Source organism: Cyprinodon tularosa, unplaced genomic scaffold (assembly GCF_016077235.1).
Source record: "Cyprinodon tularosa strain WSP-4 unplaced genomic scaffold, ASM1607723v1 ctg11, whole genome shotgun sequence".
Taxonomy (NCBI): domain Eukaryota; kingdom Metazoa; phylum Chordata; class Actinopteri; order Cyprinodontiformes; family Cyprinodontidae; genus Cyprinodon; species Cyprinodon tularosa.
In genome coordinates, this window is record NW_024037893.1 from 2,093,787 (window position 1) to 2,116,870 (window position 23,084).

The following is a 23,084-nucleotide window of genomic DNA, read 5'->3' on the forward strand; positions in this document are numbered from 1 at the left end:
GATAGATAGATAGATAGATAGATAGATAAATTCCTGCAGCTTCACATATCTGTTTTATAACCAGAATTCAATTAAAGGTGGTTGTCTTTTTGTATAAAACTCCCAAATCTCATCACTGAAACTGCTACATCCACAATATATATAAATGTACACCTTGCAGATTGTGTTGTCATTTTGGTGCTTTACTTGAGAGCAGATTTTGAAAAACTCATGTCACTGCAAATTGGCAAGTTGATTGCATATTACTTAATTTTTACTTAAAAAGTTAATGATAACCAGCCTAGGGGTTCTAAACCGCTCCATAGAGTCTGATTTAGTGTCCTGCAATGTTAAAGGCAGACACGAGAGAATGGAAACTTTCTATCATCAACTGGTAGGGATTCACAATTAACCGTTTTATGTTTTTTTTTTTATGTCGCAGTGATTTAACCTTCAAACATGTGATTGTTGAAAGGGACAGTTATTGACTTGGATAAAATGTTTGAGTCAAAACCTGGTCAGAAAATGATAAGTTATTATCTGAGTATCTGTTATTCAGCCTTAGATTCTAAAAGCCTTTTCCTTACCAAGTAAATTTAAAATAGCAGCTTGTTGAGATACACAGGCTTATATTTAGCTACTCATTGTTTTATATAGTATATTTTTAGATTGTACTTTTAGCTGAGTCATTGTGGGTTGTCTCTTCCTCCGCTTTTCAAAGCTTTCTCTGGCTTAACTTTAAAATCAATCTAAAACACCAATGTTTTACATTACCTCATTGTGGTTTAGAATTTTATAGATAAGGATATTTTTAAAAGGACATTTATAAGAACTTTCTAAAATCCAATCCAATCCACTTTATTTATATAGCACAGCTTAATTAAACACAAGGTTTCCAAAGTGCTGCACAAAAAGATAAAATAACTAAAATAAATAAAAGTAAATAAAATAAAATAAAAGCACTGCCCGCACAAGATAAAAATATGCATGTGTATACATAAAATCAACATGTGTACATAAAATCAACATGTGTACATGAAATCAATACTCTACATGGTGTTAAAAGCCAAAGAAAAGAGGTGGGTTTTAAGAAGAGTTTTAAAATGACACAGAGAGGTGCCCTGTCTAATGTGCAGCGGCAATCCATTCCAGAGTTTTGGAAAATGTTCTATTTTTAGTTTAGCTCAGGCTTGTGATTCAGTGCAGGATCCATTAACAAGCAAAGACAAAAGTATTGATCATAAAGTTTTTTCAAAACTTTAGAAAACACACACACATATGACAAATGCTCTAAATCAAAGCACTCAATACTGATCGGCCACCATTCAATCAGTTCTGACTTAGTTCTGCCATTAGTACCCGGGATCCAGTTTCCAGTAGCAAGCTCCTCACAAAGCTGTTATACCTCAACAAATGCATGTTAGGAACCATGCATTTGTTTTATTACTTTAGTCCACACTATCAGTCTGTTTTAAACATGTGAAATAAGTTGCATTGTAGTCATCACTGAGACCACATTTTTTCACATTAGTCAAAGTCTGCAGGTTCAGGTTGTTATTTCCTTTAACAACATGTTTTATAAACAGTAAGAAGAAAAACATCATTTGATAACTATATGTTCCTTTACAATACACAATGTTGACTGCCTACTGAATCCTGAATGTTCTCATCCTTCAGTATTGGGTTTTTAGATCAATATTTTTATAATCATGTGGCAAAAAGTGATTAAATCAAAAGTTAAATATGGGTGAGAAAAATTCTGCATCACCTAACATTTGAAAATATCCATCCATCCATCCATCCATCCATCCATCCATCCATCCATCCATCCATCCATCCATCCATCCATCCATCCATTATTGTAACTGCTTATTCCCTAATGGGGTCGCTCTTCTATGAATAGTGGCATGAGTGCAATTGATGTTTGTCATCATTGTTTTGGCCAGACAACCTGTGAAGATTTAGGATTAAATCAGCTACCTACACAGTCTTTGACAGGTCACAAGTTTGGATTCTACCCCAGCATCTTCTTCCCAATACTTATTCTTCATATTTATCCTTAGTGCTTTTGTTTATACATATTCATTAGTTAAAAAGGTTTCTTTTCAGATAGAGTAAATATTTTTTTAAGTACTTTCTGCTTTTAACCCCAACAGATATGAGGAATTCTGTCTTTATTTCAAGATTTCAGAGGTTGTTGCTTAAAATATGATGTTATGTGCAGTCTGAGTTCTTCAGATTGAAACCAATTGGCTGATTAATCGGATCGTGTTGCGTTTAAGATATACATAATTTACAAGATAGTTATGACGTTTGACTGCGGTGCAGTTATGACCTTGCCACAGAAAACAGTAGTATTCAACCTCAAAGATCAGCAGACCTTTATCTAATTTAATAACATGTATTAAGTGGCTAAATAAAACTAAGGGTTAAATTACAAACAAATTCCAAACTAACTTACTTTTCCTCTCACTTTTGAGTATTCAGGAAAAATTCTAGTGAAATAGTTTTTAAAGGAACTAATAGAAATAGAAAAGAAAATAGAAAATAATGAAATTAGCAACAAAAAAAGTTATTCTAGAAAAAATATTGATATTATGTAGGATTTATGAAATTAATTCATTTCCACTTTTTCACCTCAGACTCAAGGCAGTGCCCTGCTGCTCATCATCATTTTGGGCTTTGGAGGAAGCTTTCAGTCTGGTTACCATATAACTGGACTCAGTTCCCCTTCACCAGTGAGAAAGAAAAAGCAATCTATGTTTCTCAGCTTTTTCTTGTTTTTGTTTTGTAATGATTGATGATTATTTCATTAATATCTTCTCTGCAGTACATTCAGCACTTCATCAACAGCACCTGGTATGACAGATACAAAGAGCCTCCAGCTCCACAGAAGGTCACCATGATCTGGTCTCTTATTGTCTCCATGTATGCTGTTGGGGGACTCTTTGGTGCTGTCAGTGTCAAACTCTTCTCGCGGAGACTGGGGAGGTGTGTATGCAGCTTACAAGTTAAATATAAATACAATCTCAGATAAATTCTTTCCTATAAGAAAAAAATTTTCAACACTCTGAGAGGCATGTTTTAAAAACCCATCGACAGTCATGATCTTGGCACTGATGACTATTCATTTCATTCACCTGTCTAACTTATCTGATCCACCTGCTCCTGCCTCTATTTAAGGCGCTCACATCCAGTCATCAGACCCAGATTATTTTGTTCTCTCTAGCCAGTGGTGAGAGCGTTTTTAGCGTTTCTGATTTCCTGATCCTGGCCTGTTCTGCCTCTCAACCACTGAGCCCACCTGTTCCTGTCTGAACGTTATGCCTAAATACTTGGTCCCTCTGTTCTGAGTCATTACATCAACCCTTTCATTTACTACACTTGTCTAATGGAGGCCCAGCCGCATGTTAGCAGAGAAAACCTCCTTTCTAGAGTAATACTTTTGTTCTAAGATTGTTGGCACAAGCAGCAAAAAGGCGGCCAGCCTTTCCCAGTTTTTTTTTGTGAAAAAGAAAAAAGGAAACAGAAAACTCTCACAGCCCGACAGGAATGGCTTGGTCAAATTTAGAGATGAAGAAATAAATATGACCCGAGGAAACTGTCCCAGTTGCTGTTCAACACAGTTATTAATAATAAGCTCTTCACACCTACAGCTGTGGACGCTGAGATCCACACTGGAGTACATTTATTTAATGACTTACACAGAATGAGGCCCAAAGCCTTAAAAACTCAAAACTAGTGATTTGAATCATTATTGTTCTTATCAGTACTTAGAGTTCCTTAGATTATGGTAAATTGAGTTTCCTGCTGTGTTTTATGTTGTTAGAGAAATGTTATTTTCCAGGGAGTTCATGACTTTGGTACAGGGGTAGTTCTGTTCACTCAGGACTGGGCTGGTTTTTAGTAGCTCTTTTGTTTTCTACAATGAAACAAACAAAAAAAAAGAACTGTAGTTTTCCCTGGTATTCAAAGTAGCCTCTTGTCCAGGTTGAAAAACTGCCATATTCACTGTATTCTTATACATTTTTGCATCATGCAAATCTAGCTGAAATACATGTAGCTTAAAAAGTGTGTTAAAAACTGTAGCTATATTTTTCCCTTCCTCAGAAAGCAAGCAATGATCTGCAACAGCTTGATTTCCATTATTGGAGCAGTGATAATGCTGACAAGTAAGGAGGCGAAGTCCTTTGAAATGATCATTGTGGCGAGGACGCTGTATGGATACTCTTCAGGTGAGCTGATTCTAAATCACTTGAGACCCATCTAACGAGTGTGTAGTTTGCACTAGAGGTGTGAACACTACTGATAAACATTGTAACGTGTACCACAGGTTTAGGAGTGAGCCTCCATTTAATGTACCTGGGGGAGATTTCACCCAGGAAGATCAGAGGCCGAGTGACTCTAACTTCAGCCACTTTTACTTCACTTGGTAAACTTTCAGGACAGTTTTTCGGATTAAGGTTTGCATCTTAAGTCAATCTTCATAATCGCTTTATCTTGCACGAAAATGACTGCACTGGACCCAAAGTTAAGCTGCAGCCCCATATTTTGTCTTTCAGTGAGATTCTTGGCGGTCAGGACGTTTGGCACATTCTCCTCTGTGTCCCTGTGTGTTTCTCCGTGGTTCAGGTTTTGGTGCTGCCTTTTCTTCCAGAGGCTCCCAGATATTTATTTATAGAGAAAGGAGATGACATAGCCTGCAAAAGCGGTATGCATTTATTTATTTCATAGACCAAATCTGAAAGTTTTTTTTTTTCATTTTGAATTTCTTGGTAATTTGTTTCTCTGCTCCAGCCCTCCAGAGTTTATGGGGTAACAGTGACTATAAGGAAGAAATGGAAGAGATGTTGATTGAGCACATGGCTCTTGAAGCTTCTCCACCAAAGAGCCCTCTGCAGCTGCTGAAGAACAGGACGGTGCGATGGCAGCTCATCACCATGTTCGTCATTTACTGTTGCAACCAGATGTCAGGCATGACAGCGGTGAGGATGATCTTCATTTCAGACATTTTCTTTTTAAATCGATGAACCTTGAATTCCTCTCAAAGCATTGCCCAGTGTCTCTGGAGGAGCTGCAAAGATTCAGGGTGGAAAAATTTGTTTATACTGTAGGAGAAGTGGAAGTCTTGTCTTACGGGGAGAGAGGCAATAAGAAATGCAGTGCTTAAAAAAATCCCAAAAAGGAATCAGAAAATAAAAATCACCAAACAGAGACCATTTTTCACACACACATAAATTTTTTTTAAAGTTTGTGATTTTTAACCTGTCAAAATGTAAAAAACATTTCAAAATTATTTTGCAAGACACTGTGTTGAATAATCCAACAAGGTTGTTACAAAGGAGACCTATTTGTGGTATCATTATGGTACCTTCCTCCTTCCTAGATCAGCACCTTCTCCTTCTTCCTGAATGCTGGTGTTCCAAGAGACAAGATCCGCTACGTCACTCTTGGTCTCGGAATATCTGAAATCCTCACCTCCATCTCCTGTGTGAGTAAAAAACCCTGTCTTTCCTCCTTCTGACAGAGCAAAACACAGAAACATCTTTTGGATTAGTTTGTCTTTATAATAAGCAAAGTAAACATTGTGGAAACTTTAGAATAAGAGTGTTGTAGCAGCTGCTCTGAGTCTCAGATGTTTCAAAGGAAAAACATGGAAAAGAGAAAATTAGAGTATGAAAAGCACTTGTATTTTTTGATTTTTTTTTGCCTTTTTATTTATTTTTTTGTGTCCTTTCTGCCCTGTTTCCTACCTTCCTTTCTTCATTTTTTTGCATACTTTTTCTGTTTTATCTTTCCTTTCAATGCAGCCCTAATTTGCTTTTATCAGCCCCCCTTTCTTGTCTGTGTCTGCCCTGGTGTTCCTCCATCTTTTAGTCGTTCTTTCCTTATGTGTTTAATTGCTTTAACCTGTTGGGTTCTTCCTTCCTTTGCCCCTTCTAATCTAATTTCTTGTTCTTTCTTCTTTTTTATTTGTCAACATTTTCTTCTTACCCAAATTCCCATCTTCTACAATCTTTCCTCGTATTCTAACTCCATTCCTTTCTCTTGTTCTCCTCCTTTTCTTCTTTTCCACCTTATGTGATTCCATCTTCCATTCATTCTGTCATTTCATTTATTCCTTATTTATCTCAGTCTATCTTTGTCACACCTCATGCCCTTCATTCCAGTCTTCCTGATGTCCTACCCCCATTTCTTCTTGGTATCCTCCCATTAAGTCTTATTGCTAGCAAAACTATGTTGATGTATTGCTGTAGAACTTCAAGAGAACTTTCGCATTTTATACGTTGCCATAAATATAAGTGGATCAGTTATTTCTGGAGTCTGGAAAAGGTTTGGATTTTATTTTAGCAGAATAAGTGTGAAGACTGACTAGTTTTATTTAGATAAATATAAACATATTTTTAAAAAAGTGTTATTGATGTCACTGAATCACAGTCATTTATTTTTTATTCCGCAATGTTTTTGTATAACTTCTTTTCCAACAGAGTCTTGTGATAGAAAATACAGGGAGGAGGCCGTTGTTCTGGGGAGGATATGCTGTCATGTCTGCTATCTGGATGGTGGTAACGGTCATGTTAAACCTAAAGGTAACCATGCAAAGAATGATTAAATATAATATCATAGAACTATTACAGGAATGATTCAAAGGTTTGTTCAACTACAGCAACTACCTGTTGGGTTCACGAGGGGTGCTGGTGCCTAACTCCAGCTGTCTTTGGTGTCCAAAGCTGTCCATCCATCTCATCAAGTTATCATGTTCAGATTGGACTCACTTGATGAGATGACTGGAGTCTGGTGTTCTATTGCTTGGTTTGAAAGAAAACCTGCTGGAACCAGCTTGACACTCCTGCTCTAGAGTAATAAGTAGATGGATTACAAGATGATTCATCTGAATCAGGGTTTTATTGATCACTGCTTAAGATACCTTAATGGGTGCTTTCATTTGCTTTGTAATAAATATTTCTTATCTTCTGTAGAGTCCACTTGGTTAATTTCCCTAAATATATGGCATCAAAGGTAAAGTTTTTGTTCCAATAACGGATTTGGCTGCAGATAATACCTTGTTCCAGTAGGAGGCGTTATCAGGACAGTTCCAAAATGCGGAAACTGACAGCAATGCCCAAACTCAGGGTTCTTGTTTATTGGTTACCTCCTTCTGGGAGTGGTAAAAACACTTAAACAACTTTTCAACGCAAATATTTGGAACTATTAGTAGTGGATGGTGTTTTTCAAATATTGAACCCCTCCTTTTCTATTAATCTGACATTGGCATCTTAATCCAATCTAGTTTTAACATACATCCCTCTTTCTGCATGATAGAGGAAATTCTTGAAATCAGTTTTGACCCTTTTTCTAGCAGTATTTTTATTTAATTATTTCAATGTGGTCTAAGCTGTAAATATTTTTAGAAATCTTGCTGTTCTATATTGAACACTTTTATAATCTGTTTTTAGATTCCTTTGGTTGGAATTCATTTAGTAAGAATGTGAATCAGTTTTTGATTTTTTGTTTAAACTTTAAAGCTACCATCTAATTGAGCTGGCTCCAAATTAGAGTTATGAGCAGTTCAACTTCTGATTTTTATATTATACCAAAGGAGCAGTAATCCTTTTAGAAAGTTTAGCCAGACCTTCCTTTTGAAGTTTTCTGTCCCAAAGAATAGACGCCAGTGGTTTATCTATGGGATATTGCTTCAATGTTGGGTATATTACCAATATTTAAAGGATTTTTACACTTTGTGCACCAAAAAAAAAACAACACATTCTGTTTTCTTTTTTTTTTTTAGAAAGCTTTATAGCTAAGCCTAAGTGTTATCACGTGTCACAATAACTGTCATTTCTGCAGGATTTAAGCTGGGTTCCCTACGCTACTTCTTCTCTTATCTTCCTCTTCATCATCTCCTTTTGTGGAGGACCTGGTATGTGCTCTACAGCCACACCTTAAGACTTCAGCTAATTTAATGAAAATCTGCATGTTCTATAGTTTCTTAAGATATAATTAGAAACCTTTGACCTTTCACAGTTTGTCATGTCACAGCCACAAACTTCGATGTATATATTTAGCTGGACTTAATCCGATAGACCACCACACTGATGTTCAGCATTATGAACTTGGAGGAGAAAAATACATGGTTGTCAACAGATTGTCAACAGATTAAAAGGTTAATAACTTGGTGTGCATTTGTATTGAGCCCCCATGAGTCAGAATTGTTTTCTGATGTATGTCTTCACTGGTTTCACACATTTAGAGACTGAAAATTCTGCCAAATTTTAAAGCAAAGCAGCCCAAGATGAGTTAGATTGGAAAAATATCCTTTGTACGAATAAACTTTCAAGTTTTACCCTACATATCAATTCAGGAGTTTTGATGTCAGTCGCTCTGCTGTAGCTCTGGCTGTATGTGTGTGGTTCTTAAGGGAAGCTGAACTCCAGTCCCAGTTCTGATTCCTTTGCAGTTTCCAGCATGTTTACCTCTGGTATTGGTCATAGCTCACTCCATTTTCCCATCAACTGCAGTGTTTTTATTTTATCTCTGCTTAAAAGGAATCAAATCCACACAGCATAATGCTGCCACCGCCATGTCTCACTATGGAAATGGTGTTCTTAGCAAGATGTTCATTGTTAGTATTTTCATCAAAACTGTCGGCCAACAACTACGAGATCTCGATTGAAAAAAAGCAAAACTTTCTGAATCTCTGGGGTAAAAAGGCAACAAATGAAAATGCATGAAAAAATATTTGCTTTTTCACTGCAACAGTGGATCTCTGTAGCTCCTCAGTTGAGCAGGACATTCAGGACTTAGACGATGCACTGATCAGTGCTCTGTGAGGTGTAAAGTTTATAACATAATACTGACACAACCTTCCCCCTGATCCTTCTGCTGAGTTTCCCTTCATAATGGTTTGTTCACTTATGTTTTCTAACAAACATACAGAGGAAATATGGATTAATCCTGAATACATGCTAAACACAGATAGATTAATTTGACTACTGTAACCCTTGGTGGTTTCATAATAATAAAAAAAAAGGAACCATGTATATTTTTCGTTCTCTTTGAAATGATTTATTAATCCATGGTGATTTACCCCCAAATAATCCCAAATAAAACATACTGATGTTTGTCGGTTTATTGTGAGAGAAACAAGTGAGGTCATTATTTTAGGGGTGCACCAATACACAAACCCACACCAATACATGATTTAAATGATAAATGATCCATCCATGCACAGCAGCATCTTAAAGTAGTTCATGTTTTTTATGTAAATGCCTGCTAGAGATTACAAATCTAATTGAAGTTATTTTGGTTGCTATCTGAGTTAATATCAGTATGGAAAACGTAGATAAACAGATGATGTTTGATCATATTGATAGCAGCATTGTGGATTGAACTGAATTGAACTTCTTTGTGATTATCTCAGTATCATCAATATAACATCTCATCCTGATAAAGGCTGATTTACATCCCTGATAATTTGTGTTTCCTCTCCCCTTCAGGGGCGGCTACAGCTACACTGAGCAGTGAGATCTTCATTCAGTCTGATCGTCTTGCAGCTTTCGTTCTCATGGGGCTGCATCGTTGGTTCCTGTTCGCTGTGATGGGCCTAATTTTTCCATTCATCATTGTGTGTAAAGATATCCTGAACATCCAAACAATGTGTGTTAGAAGCTCAACATGGTTTTAACCAAGATTCTCCACTGTCCACCTTTCTCCCACAGGATGCATTCAGCTCATACTGCTTTCTGCTGTTTGCTGGTGTGTGCGTGCCGGGCAGCCTTTATACCTTCTTCCTCCTGCCTGAGACCAAAGGGAAGACTTTGGTGGACATTTCAGAAGAGTTTAAAGCCATTACGGTCTGTGGGAAATCCTTCTTGGAGGAAGAAAAAGTGGAGACCAAGTTGTAAGCCTGGGGCATCATAGGAGACACTTTAAATTGAAGAAAAATGCAATTTTTATGCAAAACCTTTTTTTTTTTTTAAGATTTAAAGGATGCATTTGGGAATTTTTATCTCATTCAAATTTCATCCTTTTTTCTGTTTAAGTCAATAGATTTTCAAGGATTGTTGAATGCAACTTTTCTACATCCAGTGCTGTACTAAGATGTGTAAAATGCTAATTATTCAAATAAATTATATTCTAACCAACGGCTTCTAGATCAGTGGAGCTGAGCTGTCTTTCATGCAACAAGTGACCAGGTGGAGAAACTATCTCTGTGTCTGTATCATGTTTGTCTCTGAGTGGTCAGTTCACTCCTGCCTCCCCCTTTCTAGTAATAAATCATCCACCGTTGCCTTTGGACTCTGCACTGTGTTGACCAGACACCTGTAAGGACTCAAATGAAAGGAAATCCTCTTTTACAGCTTTGTGATGAAACTCAGAATTCCAGGTCAAAATTCAGTGGTGATGGTTCTATTTACTTTTATATCTTCTTCTTGGCATACCATGCCCATCGTACATCTGCAGTTTTTTTTTTCTGCAGTTGTTTGGCACCAAATCATAAAGGAAATTGTCACCAGAAATTGTAATAAAATGCCTTGGGAAGACTAGGAACCTTTTTCACATTCCGTTATGTAACAAATACACATTTCTGTGTACTTTATAGGGAATTTATGTGACATGGCAACTAAATTACTGCAGAAATGTGAATCAAGTTTAGGTGTGTTTTTTTGTTGTTGTTACAAATAGAAATCTCACATGGCATTTACGTGCAATCTGTCCCACTGAGTCAAACCTGGCAGATCTACCTGTTACTGCAGTTTCAGTTGTAAGTCTTTAAAGGTATATCTCTTTTGGGTTTGCACATTTACAGGCTGATTGGAGGTGGAGCATCTGTGAACAATGCAGATGCTCACTTGGTTTGGGATCAAAATTTGACTGGTTGATTTTAATACAAAAATCTAAGTTTGTCTAAATGATTTATTCTGTTTCTCTGGCTGTATGTCCTGATGGATAACAAACACTCTGCTACGTATTACACTGTTAAAACCTGTAGGCCAAACTTTATGTTTTAATGTCATATAATTAGGACACCTTCTACATTAAAAGGGACAATTTTCTATTCAAAAGTACTGAACTTTTGGTGCTCTTTTTATATTGACTCCTGCTCCTCCAGACTTTAGCTTCATATATGCTACTCTCTTTGCTCAGGGTCTCTGTTTCAGGGAAAATACTTACCTTGGGTTGTAGTTAGGGCATATTCTTCCTCTACTGGGTTAAACAAGTTGTAAGATGTTCAGAGCTCCTCAGAAAACCTGACCCTGATAATCCTGACCTTTCTATTGTGCTGCTTGGTCGTCACCATGCTGTTTATTCACAGGCCTTCACATTACTCCTGACTTTATGCTAAAATGCACACAGGGGGACTCTGTTTACTCACTGGGCGACTTCTCTGTGTTATTTAAGGATACAAGAGGAAATAAAGGACGTGTTTCAGTGCCTGGATTAATTTAAGATCTTAAGTTATGTTTATGGAGCTCATATAAGTATTTGGAGAGATATGAATTGTATAGTTGTATGGTATATATGTGGTTTCTAAATATGCAGTGGAGAAATTTACGAAATGTAAAATATTTTTGCACAGTGACAAACCAAGAGTCATCACTAATTTATATCAAACAACTGATTGATATAATTTACTGTGACTTGAGTCCGAGTTTTGGGATCCTAGAGAAGGTTTCATGATTCATTACAGTAAAATAGGATCCTCTGAAATGAATCCACAGTGTGGGTGTATAATTTTAATTTATATTTCATAGTTTATCCAGCATAACCAGGCATGTTTACAAAAATGCAGTAGAGTAATTTAAAGGTAGATGGCGCCGTTACCTTTCTGCTGAGATTCATCAGGGGATCTAAAGGTGCACTGCAACTCTAAACTGTTTTAATCAGATGGTGTTTTTTGATTTCATGAGGAAATTTGAATCTATTGCTGTCAAGAAAGGTTAATTCCTTGTTTTAAGGTTTTCATTACTCATTCATTTACATTACTGATATTTTAGATGTATTTGTTTTTCTTTGTTATGATCATTTGAAGTTCAGAATTATGGTTCTCTAACAGAGAATAATTAAGCTAAAGCTTTTATTTTGGTCACTGTCTAAACCACGGGTGTCAAACTGGTTCCAGAAAGGGCTGTGTGGCTGCAGGTTTTCTTTCCAACCAAACAATAGCACACCAGACTCCATTCATCTCATTAGGTCATCTTGTTCAGATTGGACTCCTTTGATGAGATGAATGGAGTCTGGTGTGCTACAGGTGCTGGTCATAAAATTAGAATATCATGAAAAAGTAGATTGATTTCAGTAATTCCATTTAAAAAGTGAAACTTGTATATTATATTCATACATTACATACAAACTCATATATTTCAGATGTTTATTTTGTTTAATTTTGATGATTACAAATGACAACAAATGAAAATCTCAAATTCATCATATCAGAAAATTAGAATATTGTGAAAAGGTTCAAAATTGATGGCCCCTGGTGCCACACTCTAATCAGCTAATTAACTCAAACCACCTGCAAAAGCCTTTAAATGGTCTTTCAGTCTAGTTCTATAGGCTACACAATCATGGGGAAGACTGCTGACTTGACAGTTGTCCAAAAGACGACCATCGACACCTTGCACAAGGAGGGCAAGACACAAAAGGTCATCGCTAAAGAGGCTGGCTGTTCACAGAGCTCAGTGTCCAAGCACATTAATAGAGAGGCGAAGGGAAGGAAAAGATGTGGTCGAAAAAAGTGTACAAGCAAGAGAGATAACCGCACCCTGGAGAGGATTGTGAAACAAAACCCATTCAAAAATGTGGGGGAGATTCACAAAGAGTGGACTGCAGCTGGAGTGAGTGCTTCAAGAACCACCACACACAGACGTATGAAAGACATGGGTTTCTGCTGTCGCATTCCTTGTGTCAAGCCACTCTTGAACCACAGACAGCGTCAGAAGCGTCTAAAGAGAAACAGGACTGGACTGCTGGTGAGTGGTCCAAAGTCATGTTCTCTGATGAAAGTAAATTTTGCATTTCCTTTGGAAATCAAGGTCCCAGAGTCTGGAGGAAAAGAAGAGAGGCACTTCATCCACGTTGCTTGAAGTCCAGTGTAAAGTTTCCACAGTCAGTGATGGTTTGGGGTGCCATGTCATCTGCTGGTGTTGGTCCATTGTGTTTTCTGAGGTCCAGGGTCAACGCAGCCACATACCAGGAAGTTTTAGAGCACTTCATGCTTCCTGCAGCTCCAACTTTTTGGAGATGCAGATTTCATTTTCCAACAGGACTTGGCACCTGCACACAGTGCCAAAGCTACCAGTACCTGGTTGAAGGACCATGGTATCCCTGTTCTTAATTGGCCAGCAAACTCTCCTGACCTTAACCCCATAGAAAATCTATGGGGTATTGTGAAGAAGAAGATGCAATACACCAGACCCAACAATTCAGAAGAGCTAAAAGCCACTATTAGAGCAACCTGGGCTATCATAACACCTGAGCAGTGCCACAGACTGATCGACTCCATGCCACGCCGCATTGCTGCAGTAATACAGGCCAAAGGAGGCCCAACTAAATACTGAGTGCTGTACATGCTCATACTTTTCATGTTCATACTTTTCAGTTGGCCAACATTTCTATAAATCCTTTGTTTTTATTGGTCTTCAGTAATATTCTAATTTTCTGATATGATGAATTTGAGATTTTCATTTGTTGTCATTTGTAATCATCAAAATTAAACAAAATAAACATCTGAAATATATGAGTTTGTATGTAATGTATGAATATAATATACAAGTTTCACTTTTTAAATGGAATTACTGAAATCAATCTACTTTTTCATGATATTCTAATTTTATGACCAGCACCTGTATTGTTTGGTTGGAAAGAAAGCCTGCAGCCACATGGCCCTTTCTGGAACCAGTTTTACACCCCTGGTCTAAACTATGCTTACGAACAACTTTGCAAATCAGAGTGAAGCAAATACAGTTAGATGCTGAGGAGATTGAATTATTCTCTCTCTAATACATGAGCTGTCTCTGTGCAGATGTCTTCAATGAATGGGCTTATACACAACACTGCTACGTGTAAGCATGTAAATAAGACGTAATGATGCTGAGCTCACGTGTTTGACAAAAAGGACTCCTGATTGAATTGCTCTGTGAATCTGAAGTTGATCCAAGGGGAAGAGAGCGAGGTGCAGATGTCAAAGGAATTTAGGGGGTCGGTTCAATAGCGGTTTCAGTGTATTTTACAGGCCGACTCACTATGCACATGAACTGTTATCTTAATCATCAAAACAGCATACTTTCCTAAACTGATTATTTAAAGCATCACATCACATGGTGCTTTTAAAAAGCGTCCATAATTATTTATATTTACGTAAAAAAAATACTTACAGTATTTTATGAGGATTTATATGATAAACTGACATAAGCTGTAGAGTGGCAAAAAATGTGCTATTACACAATTCAAACCATGATTTACCTTGAAATTTATGTACATATAAAAAAAAAAAAAAACTCACTCAGAGTTAATTGTCTTATTATTTTTTTCTGTCTTTTTGATCATTATAACCTTTTAGTGACTGGTGTTAAAGCATCTGAAGCAGATTCCAGGTTCACTGCTAGACCCCCTGTAATTTGATGACCGTGCAACATTTAGGCGGATAATGCAGCCATCCTGGGACCACAGTTTATCCTGCAACACTCTGACCACCCGGGGATGTACCTGAACCCAGGTGGTGGACTTCAGCTGGCCTTCAAAATCCTCTACCAGAGGCTGACCCAGATAAAACACTGCTGCCTTTATCCATCAGTGGATCACCAGCTTCCTGGCTGATTTGCCTCTATCCTCATATTCTACTTGGATCTGTTAAAAAAACTAACAAAAACTAAACAGTTCGAGGCTTTAATTGCATTTGGTGTCTATATTTTATAGGAAAAGTATTAATTCAATAACACCATAAAAAGATTGCAGCATAACTAAATGTGAAAAAGAGTAGCGTGAATACTTTCTGGATGCAGTGTATGGTTAGAATAATAAAAAAATAATACTCCCCAAAATTGGTCTTTTATCAAAAATGCCTTAAGAGTTTAAGTGAATCAAATAATGTTTCAGTTTCTTTGTGAACAGAAAAAAGGCGAATAAAGCAGATATTGTCAACTGATTGTTTAAAACCTATACAATACTGATCTCTAGTGGCGAAAGTAGAACTAATGAAGGTACAGTCATGGAACTCCTAATGAAAGTATACTAGCATATCTAACAAAAATGTCTTATTTGAGCAAAGAAATTTTCAAACAAAATGTCCAGGTTGACTTGCTGTCAAATCCACCAATATTTTCACCATACAGGATATAGAACAGTAAAATGGACAGTAGAAATGTCTACATATGTTAGATTATTTATTCTCCACAGTGTATTTATATTGTAAAAATACTATTCTATTTCATAACTGTTACTTATTTTTATACACTTTTCTGATGCCCATATTATTGTGTGACCACTTTTGCTGCTGCTGTAAACACAATTTCTCCATTGTGGGACAATAAAGGGATTTTCTATTCTATAAGCGTATACGTGTTTCAAATACATTTTACTTTGTTCAATCAAGTGGAGGATCTGCAAACATGAGCAGCAGCTGGAATACACCAGCATACATCCTGATCATATTTATATATCAGCTACTAGCGCAGGTGAGTGCACACTTTAAATCTGAGGAAAATGGTTTTAGTCCATCATTAGGAGTGTTGCACCTAGTCAAGGAAATATTTGGCATTCCTTTGTAAACAGTTGCCTGATTGGAAGGTCATCTCCTCTTTTTTTGATCAAGGTCATGGAGCCTATTTTTTCCTGATTTGATTCTTGACTCTAGTTTGACTTTTATTAAAACATGAATTTTCCTCTGGTAAAGTCATCCTTACTCATGCTGATGTGTGCTTGGATCCTCAGAAGTTGGTACATCAAATCAAGTTTTTTCAGCTTTTCAGCAAGCACTTGAAAAAGTGATTTTCAAATCACTATAAAAAAAAATCTTAATTATTTTATTAATATATATATATTATATATATATATATATATATATTATATATATATATATATATATATATATATATATATATATATATATATATATATATATATATATATATATTGCCATAATGTTCCAAAGTCTCCAACAGGATTATATATTAGCAATGTCTGGTTAGGAACAAATAATCCAAATAGTTTAAATCTATGAACCAAAACTAAATATTTAATTCATTAAATAACTTTTCCAAATCAACAGAAAACTTTGAGCACATTCCGTTAAAAAAGATTAATTACATTTTGAACAATAAAATCTGTACAAATGTTAAAATTCCAAGCACTTTATTAGGTTCGAACAGTATCTTGTTTATAAAGGCCATTTAGCATTATATAATTATATATAATTTTATCATATATATAATTATATACATATATGAATAACAAAAACACTAGAAACCAACTTAAACAAATACTTAAAAAAAATTGCTTAAGACATTCTTTTCAAATTAAAAATGGCCAAAATATCTAACATTTCGAATGGTCCCGATACAGTTCAGTTAACACCTTTAAAAAAAAAAGGAAAAAAAGATGAAAGTGTGTATGGGTGGGGTGGTGACAGAAATGAAAAATAAGTGAGGCAGCAGACAACATGACATATAAATAAACTTACATTATGTACATAAGAGGGGTGAGAAAGTGGACCACTTAAACCGCCCAAAGGACACAGTTAAAGGAATAAGTTTGATAACGGACACAAAAAGGTGGCAGCAAGATGGATTTTATACTCCGGCTATCGGCTGTTTCTTAATGATTTCAATGAGGCATCAAAAATGCTCACATGGGATGTCTTAGAAAATAAAGGGAGTTATTCTTTTTATTGTGATAAGAGATTGAACTACATTTCTTAAAAGAAAAAAAAAAAACTATACATATTTACTCAAAGAAATCCACAACAGATTAGCTGTAATGGACCCATTTTTCACTGATATGGAAATAAAGCCAAAACATTCAAATTAAATTAGTCACAAAAGCATCTAAACGTTAGTTTCGTCTATTCATACAAGGGATAGAAACTGAAGGGAATGTGTAGGGAAGAGTGATCGACACAGTCTTGAATTTTGGCTCCTCTTCCATACAACAAAGGATTTCTCGGTTAAATAGAGGATGGCGAGGGACGAGCGTGCCAGTTAAGAAAAAAAAACCCAAAAGGTTAACATTGCTTCCAACACCTCGGGAGAGTTAAGCCTGGAGATTCGGCTGGCTTTAAAAATAAACCCTACTGCTGAGGCACTTTTTATTTCAATTTAGAAATAATAGATCCTCTGGTGGGTTGGCACAGTGTCATGTTTGGCTTCCAAACTGCAGTGTCATCAAACTGCGCAACAAATACCATGTAACCTAAGCACACACAGAAACACTAAACATCTCCTTTTCTATTAACATAATGGCAGCCCCAGCACTAATAAAGGGGTGGGGGGGATTCACTGCACTTCCCATTGAGTGCTGGCAATTTTTATGCCTTTAAAAGCAAGGATGCACGGTTTCAGGGAATGGAACCATGTAAATGGATCTAAGAGGGGAGCTGAGACCTGAAGGAGCTTCTGAAACATTCCTAGACGTCCTTCTTCTTCTAAATACAAGAACGTGTTTTCTCTCTGGCTTTACCTTTTGGTGGATTTAAGGGCTTTACTTTTAGTGCAAATATTGCATGAGTGCTCAAACGGTCAAAATGATGCAATCATCTTTTCTTTTGAATTCAGCGCGCACTTCCTAACCGCAGCAAGATCATTTGATTGTGCTCATTCCTTTTATAAAGGTTATCAAATACAAGAGGTTATTGTTATGTAGATTGTGCGCAAGAATGGCTGTGTTTGGTTTATGTATGAAACGGGCTGGGAAAAAAACTAAATACTTCAGAGGAAAAGAAACCCTGATTTGTTCAATCAGATTTTTCAAACTCTGTTCATGTCAGACCTTTGCTGAACGAACTCGCTTTTCTTTCATTAGTCGCAAAGGGCACAGCCTCAAAAGTGACCCTAGTTTTTGTAAGACTACTGCAGCCAAGTAAAACAATGGAGTCTTAGGATCTTCACAAAGATGGCAGGTTAAGCCTCTTCTGGTGGGGGAAAAAAGATGGCCGTCGTCCCTTAAAGAAGATATAAGCTTAAAAAAAAAGATTGAAAAACATAAAAAAATAGACAGAATTTTTACTATTTGCAAATTTAAATTGGAAAAGAAAAAAGTTCTGCCTATATTTGTGGTTCGGCTCATTAGCAAACGAGGTGATGATGCTGTAACAGAAAAGTTAAAAGCATTTGAGAAGCATCTTATCTAATTGAATAAAAACCCGCTAATATTGAAGTCCACCAATTTTTAAATAAATGCTTAGTTAGACTCCAGGAATGAACAAGGTCACTGGAACACTGATTTTAGCCTGATCTGATCTTTCCCTGATTGGTGAACGCACCATATCTAAGGCTAGCAAGCAGCGCTAACATGCGCACTCTGTGGTGTAGAAGTGGTAAAGGAGGGAAGGGGGATACATTGATAATAGTCATTTCTAGCCCCATTAAAGTCAAAAGGAAGGCATCGCAGCAGAAGATTTAAATTAAGGGCCATCACAGAAGGCTGTTTTAGTAGCGGATGCTAATGGCTAACAGGAGATTCTTACGGTTTAAATGTTAACTGTAATTCCTTTGTCTTTGTTTTTAAATAGTCAAACCCTGTTTTACAGTAATAGCCCTCGCATAAACAAAGAGCCACTCTGTAACTAGTCTATATAATTATTGACTTCTCATGGCTAGAAGGTGAGAAAAATCTCTTTTCACACTGCTCTTGTGTCACAGTAGTTCAGAAATAACAGAAATGGCTAAATTCGGAATCTGCATGTCAAAGCTTCACAGTAACCGAAGATCAGCTGCTAGATTTTGATCCATGGATCTCTACTGCTGGATAGTTTGTTCTGAAAGTCTTGGGCTAATAGAGCAAACGGGAGTGAAGGACTTTGGCACATAGCAGACTACAGACAGTGATGGGAGGAAAACACAGTGGATTCGTTCTGCCACATTAAACTAGAGCTTAAACACTCAAATTCTGCCGATAATGAGTGAAAACCTGAGATTATGAGCTACGCCACGGAGGTTCAGGCCTGGGACTGCAAATCAGCTTCGAACCCCTGAAACAAAGAGAGGTTGTGGATGTCTTGAATAAAGTTTTCAGCCACGTATTGATGATGCAACAGGCTTTTACTCATGTGAGTTTGTTTAGAAACATCTTGGAGTAGAAAACAATTTAGGGTGAACTCTTCTGCTACCAGAAACGTGTCGCTACAAAGAGGCTCAGGCCAAGTTTAAAAACACTTTAAGTCTCTTTCGCTAAACCATAATCATAAAAACAAAACAAAAACAAACATCATTATCTTGACGCTTGATGTTGCACATTAGCCACCAAAACATTTGGTTTGTATTCATATATATTTATATTTTTTTATATATCTGTATATACCAATAAAATACATTACAGGTGCCACTTGAAAATGCAGCCAAACTCAAAACTGTGTCTGAAAACAAAGTGATAAAATGTAACACAGTAAGTATATATATATACACATGTTGAGGGTGAAAATGTAAAGCAAGAAAAAAGGGGGATGGTTTGTTATTAACATCCTTACAAAATATTCAAGAAGGCATCTCAGTAACTTTGTGTCCATCTGCACCGCCCCGTCCTCCAGGCGTAGACATCTGTTCCGTTTTCCAGCGGGTAGTTTATTCCCATCCCCTGATTGCATCATCAGTCTCTCTTTATCCTCCCTCAGAGCGGGAATATGCAGTTACTGCAAGACATTGTATGTGTTCTGCTACACGCTTATACTTGTAATAAGTGTATGTGGATGTCCATCCATTGGTCGCTCCTCGGAAAGGCCCTACTTGAAGTTGGCGTAGTCAGAAAACGCATCAATATATTCCTGGACCACTTTGTAGCAGAACTCATACTGCTCCTGAGGAGATGATGCGGAAAGGAAAAATTAAAAACACGATAGCTCTGAACTAATGTAAGGACATAGTTAGCCTTAACGTGTTTTGTTTACAAGCAGATAGCATTGCTCCCTAAATCACTGACTGTGGCCTTTTTAAACTGAACCTATAAGGAAAATCTTATCTGGACTGTATGATCTTGAACAAAAGTGGAATGCAGAGTTTGCTTTTAATATGCACACACATCAAGTTTTTTATTCTAATGTGTGATGAAGCGTTAAAAATCAAAACCCCCTTTGTTTCCATTGCATTGAATAGGCTGTGTGCTGCATGATATCCTGCAATTTGGGGCCGAATTTCCACATTTCCACGAATTTTCATGATTGTTTCAGTGGTAGTAGAAGAAGGTTGTTTCAAACACTGTCAGGTTCTGCAGTCAGCAAACTACCAACATTTACTCAAAGCCCACTAAAAGGTGGCACTGCCTAGAAAAAAAATGATAGCAGCATCTCGTGACTCGAGACAAAAATATGCAGGGATAAATATGGGATACACACTTGACATTAGCTGGATTTGGGACTGAAAACTGAAGCCCACATGGCTTACTTCTGACTGGGCAGGTAAGAAAACATTAAAGGTGCTGCTTCGAGCTTGATATGAAAAGGATCTGAGATCACAGAGGATTCTGTGAGGCCTAACCTGCAGTAGCAGACATTCAAAATGGCTCTTCCCAGTCAAGCCCCAGCCGAATGGCAGCCCACTTCCCAGCTAAATCCCCTCCTACTTCCAGCCACAAGAGTGACCCCCTTTTGCATATTTTTTACTCTGACTCCATCCTTTCACTGAAATACAGGGTCTGACCAGCAGATGATGCTTCTCTTTAGATCTTTATGTCCATAAATCATGATAGAAAGAATATTTTTGTACAAATACTGATATTTAAAAAAAGGAATTATATGGGACCAGCCAATGGCCCATCAACGAAAGTAGGGAAATTTTGAATGGCTACTACTGTAGCTGTAATCCTGTAGCAGTTGCTGTGCAGCGATGAATGTTTACAGACGACACACTTTCCAAAAGCTTCTTAGGCTTATAAGCTCAATACATTAGCAGGGATATTACATTAGCAGCTTGCTGTAGCCACATGCTAAATGTTTTGCTGGTATAGTAACATGAGTTTTTTGCTCTACTATGGTTGGTTTGCACAACAACAGACAGAAGCAAACATGAAAATTAAACTAAAATAAACAGTTACTTCTTCGCCTGACAGTGATTGCTGCTGTCATTAAATGGATTTGTAGTAAACCATCACGTAAAGGCCCACTTTGTTTCTATCGTGTGTATAACATCTATAGAAAACATAAGTTCCCTTATAGAGCAGAATCCCTAGAATAAACTAGATTTTTAGAGATATACAACTTTATTAAGATATACCTAAAGTAATTAAATCAGTTCTAATATATTTAGTTAAGCCTCAATCATTTTTCTAGGCATCTTACTGATGATTTCCTGCTAAGGTAATTCAATCATCAAATGGCTTGAGCTAGGCACTACAGTTTGTTTTCAGTGATCCTATTTTCTCTTGTATAGACATTTGATTTTAAGGTTGGTTCTGTTGCAGAACAGAAACAGAAAATCATTTTGTTCATGAAACTGGGCAAAATGTGCGTCTTATACGGTAAGAGGAGAAATTAAAAGGTAGATTAAGAACCTCGCTGTGAGGTCATGGAGCTGTGCAGGTGTTATTCTATCATCCAGCAGCTAAGGTGAAGTGGTACTAAGAGGGTATTAAATAAATCTTTCAACTTCTATTTTTATATATTTCTGTAACCACCCCCTGATGTAGTAATATACCACAGTCCATTTTCTATCTGAGATAAAAGTCACTGACAAAGAAGCAGTTCATTTAAGAACAAAACTGTTTTGGTTTGAGAGGCTCCTACCAGTGTCCTGCACCATGTGCGGTCTCTGTAGTCTGAGGCTCTTCACTGTTTGGAAGACATCCAGGATGCCCTCTGCCTTCACTCTCTCCAGAACTGTGCTAAGAGCACAGAAAGTCCCTGTCCGGCCAGCACCGGCACTGCAAACACAAAGCATCAGTTCAAGCAGCCTCCCAGTGGTAAACACTGAGATACGAGACACATTGAACCGTTGGTGTCCCTATTCAATTGGTATAATCATATTCAGAACACAAATAAATGAGAAGAGCTTAATCTGTGGTCAATATTCTTACCTGCAGTGAACTGTGATGGGATGGTTGCCAGACTGTTGCTGCTGTTTCTGCACCGCAGCGATTATGTTGATCATGCCTTTACCATCTGTAGGGATGCCAACCTCTGGCCAGCCGTGGAAATGAAACTGACGCACCAGTCGAGCCTTGTTCTCCTGGACATCATCAACAACAACATTCACCATGTGCAGTACAACAAATAGGCTTCTGGGCCATTGTCTGATTAGGCAGAGCTGAGCAGAGGTTTGGTCCAAGTCCTTTCTCACCCTGTTGTTGGTGACCAAGAGGTCCCGAACCGTGTAGCTCTCATTCTCCTCCTCCCTTTTCAGCTCGATGATGATGTCCCCGTGTGACACCACTCCATCACTGGGCCAATACTGAGCACACTTCTCCTAAAGGACACACGCATGCAAAAAGATCATGAGGTTTATCAGAACTGCATGGAACTGAGAACTTTTAGGCTTATTTTCTATTTGGAAATTATAATTTCATGCATACAATCTGAAAGTTTGAAGAGTAACCTATTTTGAGACATGCACTCATCAGCCGTAACCACAACATACCGCACTATATGTACTAATAATAATATTAATAATTTAACTTTGTTGATCTCACATTGGATAAATTTACCTCTGCATTTAACCCACCCCCTTGGGGAGCAGTGGGCTGCCATCTTGTGGCGCCTGGAGAGCAATGGGGGGTTAGGGTCTTGCTCAGAGACCCAAAGTGGCAGCCTGTGGGAGTGGGGCTCAAACTCAGAACCTCAGGATTCCTAGCTCTATACTCCAACTACTAGGCCACCACTCCCCTTTATATATTCTTCACATAATGTTAGCAGCAAATTCTTTAAGTCTTAAGATACGAGGTTACATTTCCATGGATTGGAGCCA

The 23,084-nt window shown here is 37.3% G+C and overlaps 2 protein-coding genes across 3 annotated transcripts in view; one reads left to right on the forward strand and one right to left on the reverse strand.

Annotated features, from left to right (window-relative positions):
* Positions 1-328: 328 nt before the first annotated feature.
* slc2a9l1 (solute carrier family 2 member 9, like 1) lies at positions 329-10,295 on the forward strand. Its single transcript, XM_038295448.1, has 12 exons — positions 329-373; positions 2,622-2,717; positions 2,810-2,970; positions 4,090-4,214; positions 4,313-4,442; positions 4,542-4,690; positions 4,777-4,964; positions 5,366-5,470; positions 6,468-6,569; positions 7,828-7,900; positions 9,477-9,604; positions 9,699-10,295. The coding sequence occupies exons 1-12, from the start codon at positions 350-352 to the stop codon at positions 9,882-9,884; spliced, it is 1,467 nt and encodes a 488-aa protein (XP_038151376.1). The 5' UTR covers positions 329-349; the 3' UTR covers positions 9,885-10,295.
* Positions 10,296-16,315: 6,020 nt separating this feature from the next.
* Positions 16,316-23,084, reverse strand: part of ptpra (protein tyrosine phosphatase receptor type A) — a 42,903-nt gene continuing 36,134 nt past the window's right edge. For both annotated transcript variants that reach the window (XM_038295480.1, XM_038295470.1), the window contains exons 19-22: positions 22,461-22,586; positions 22,198-22,349; positions 21,908-22,044; positions 16,316-19,987 (exon numbers count right to left, since the gene is read on the reverse strand). In XM_038295480.1, the coding sequence (XP_038151408.1) occupies positions 19,977-19,987; positions 21,908-22,044; positions 22,198-22,349; positions 22,461-22,586 (426 nt within the window). In that variant the 3' untranslated portion in view covers positions 16,316-19,976. The remainder of the gene's footprint in view (positions 19,988-21,907; positions 22,045-22,197; positions 22,350-22,460; positions 22,587-23,084) is intronic.

What these genes read in the sequence shown, in the direction of transcription:
- slc2a9l1 (XM_038295448.1), top strand. Translation starts at nt 350, where the DNA reads ATGGAAACTTTCTATCATCAACTG. An exon ending in GCTGTATGGATACTCTTCAG is followed by an intron (nt 4,215 to 4,312) that starts GTGAGCTGATTC and finishes CGTGTACCACAG; the next exon opens with GTTTAGGAGTGAGCCTCCAT. An exon ending in AGATGTCAGGCATGACAGCG is followed by an intron (nt 4,965 to 5,365) that starts GTGAGGATGATC and finishes CCTCCTTCCTAG; the next exon opens with ATCAGCACCTTCTCCTTCTT.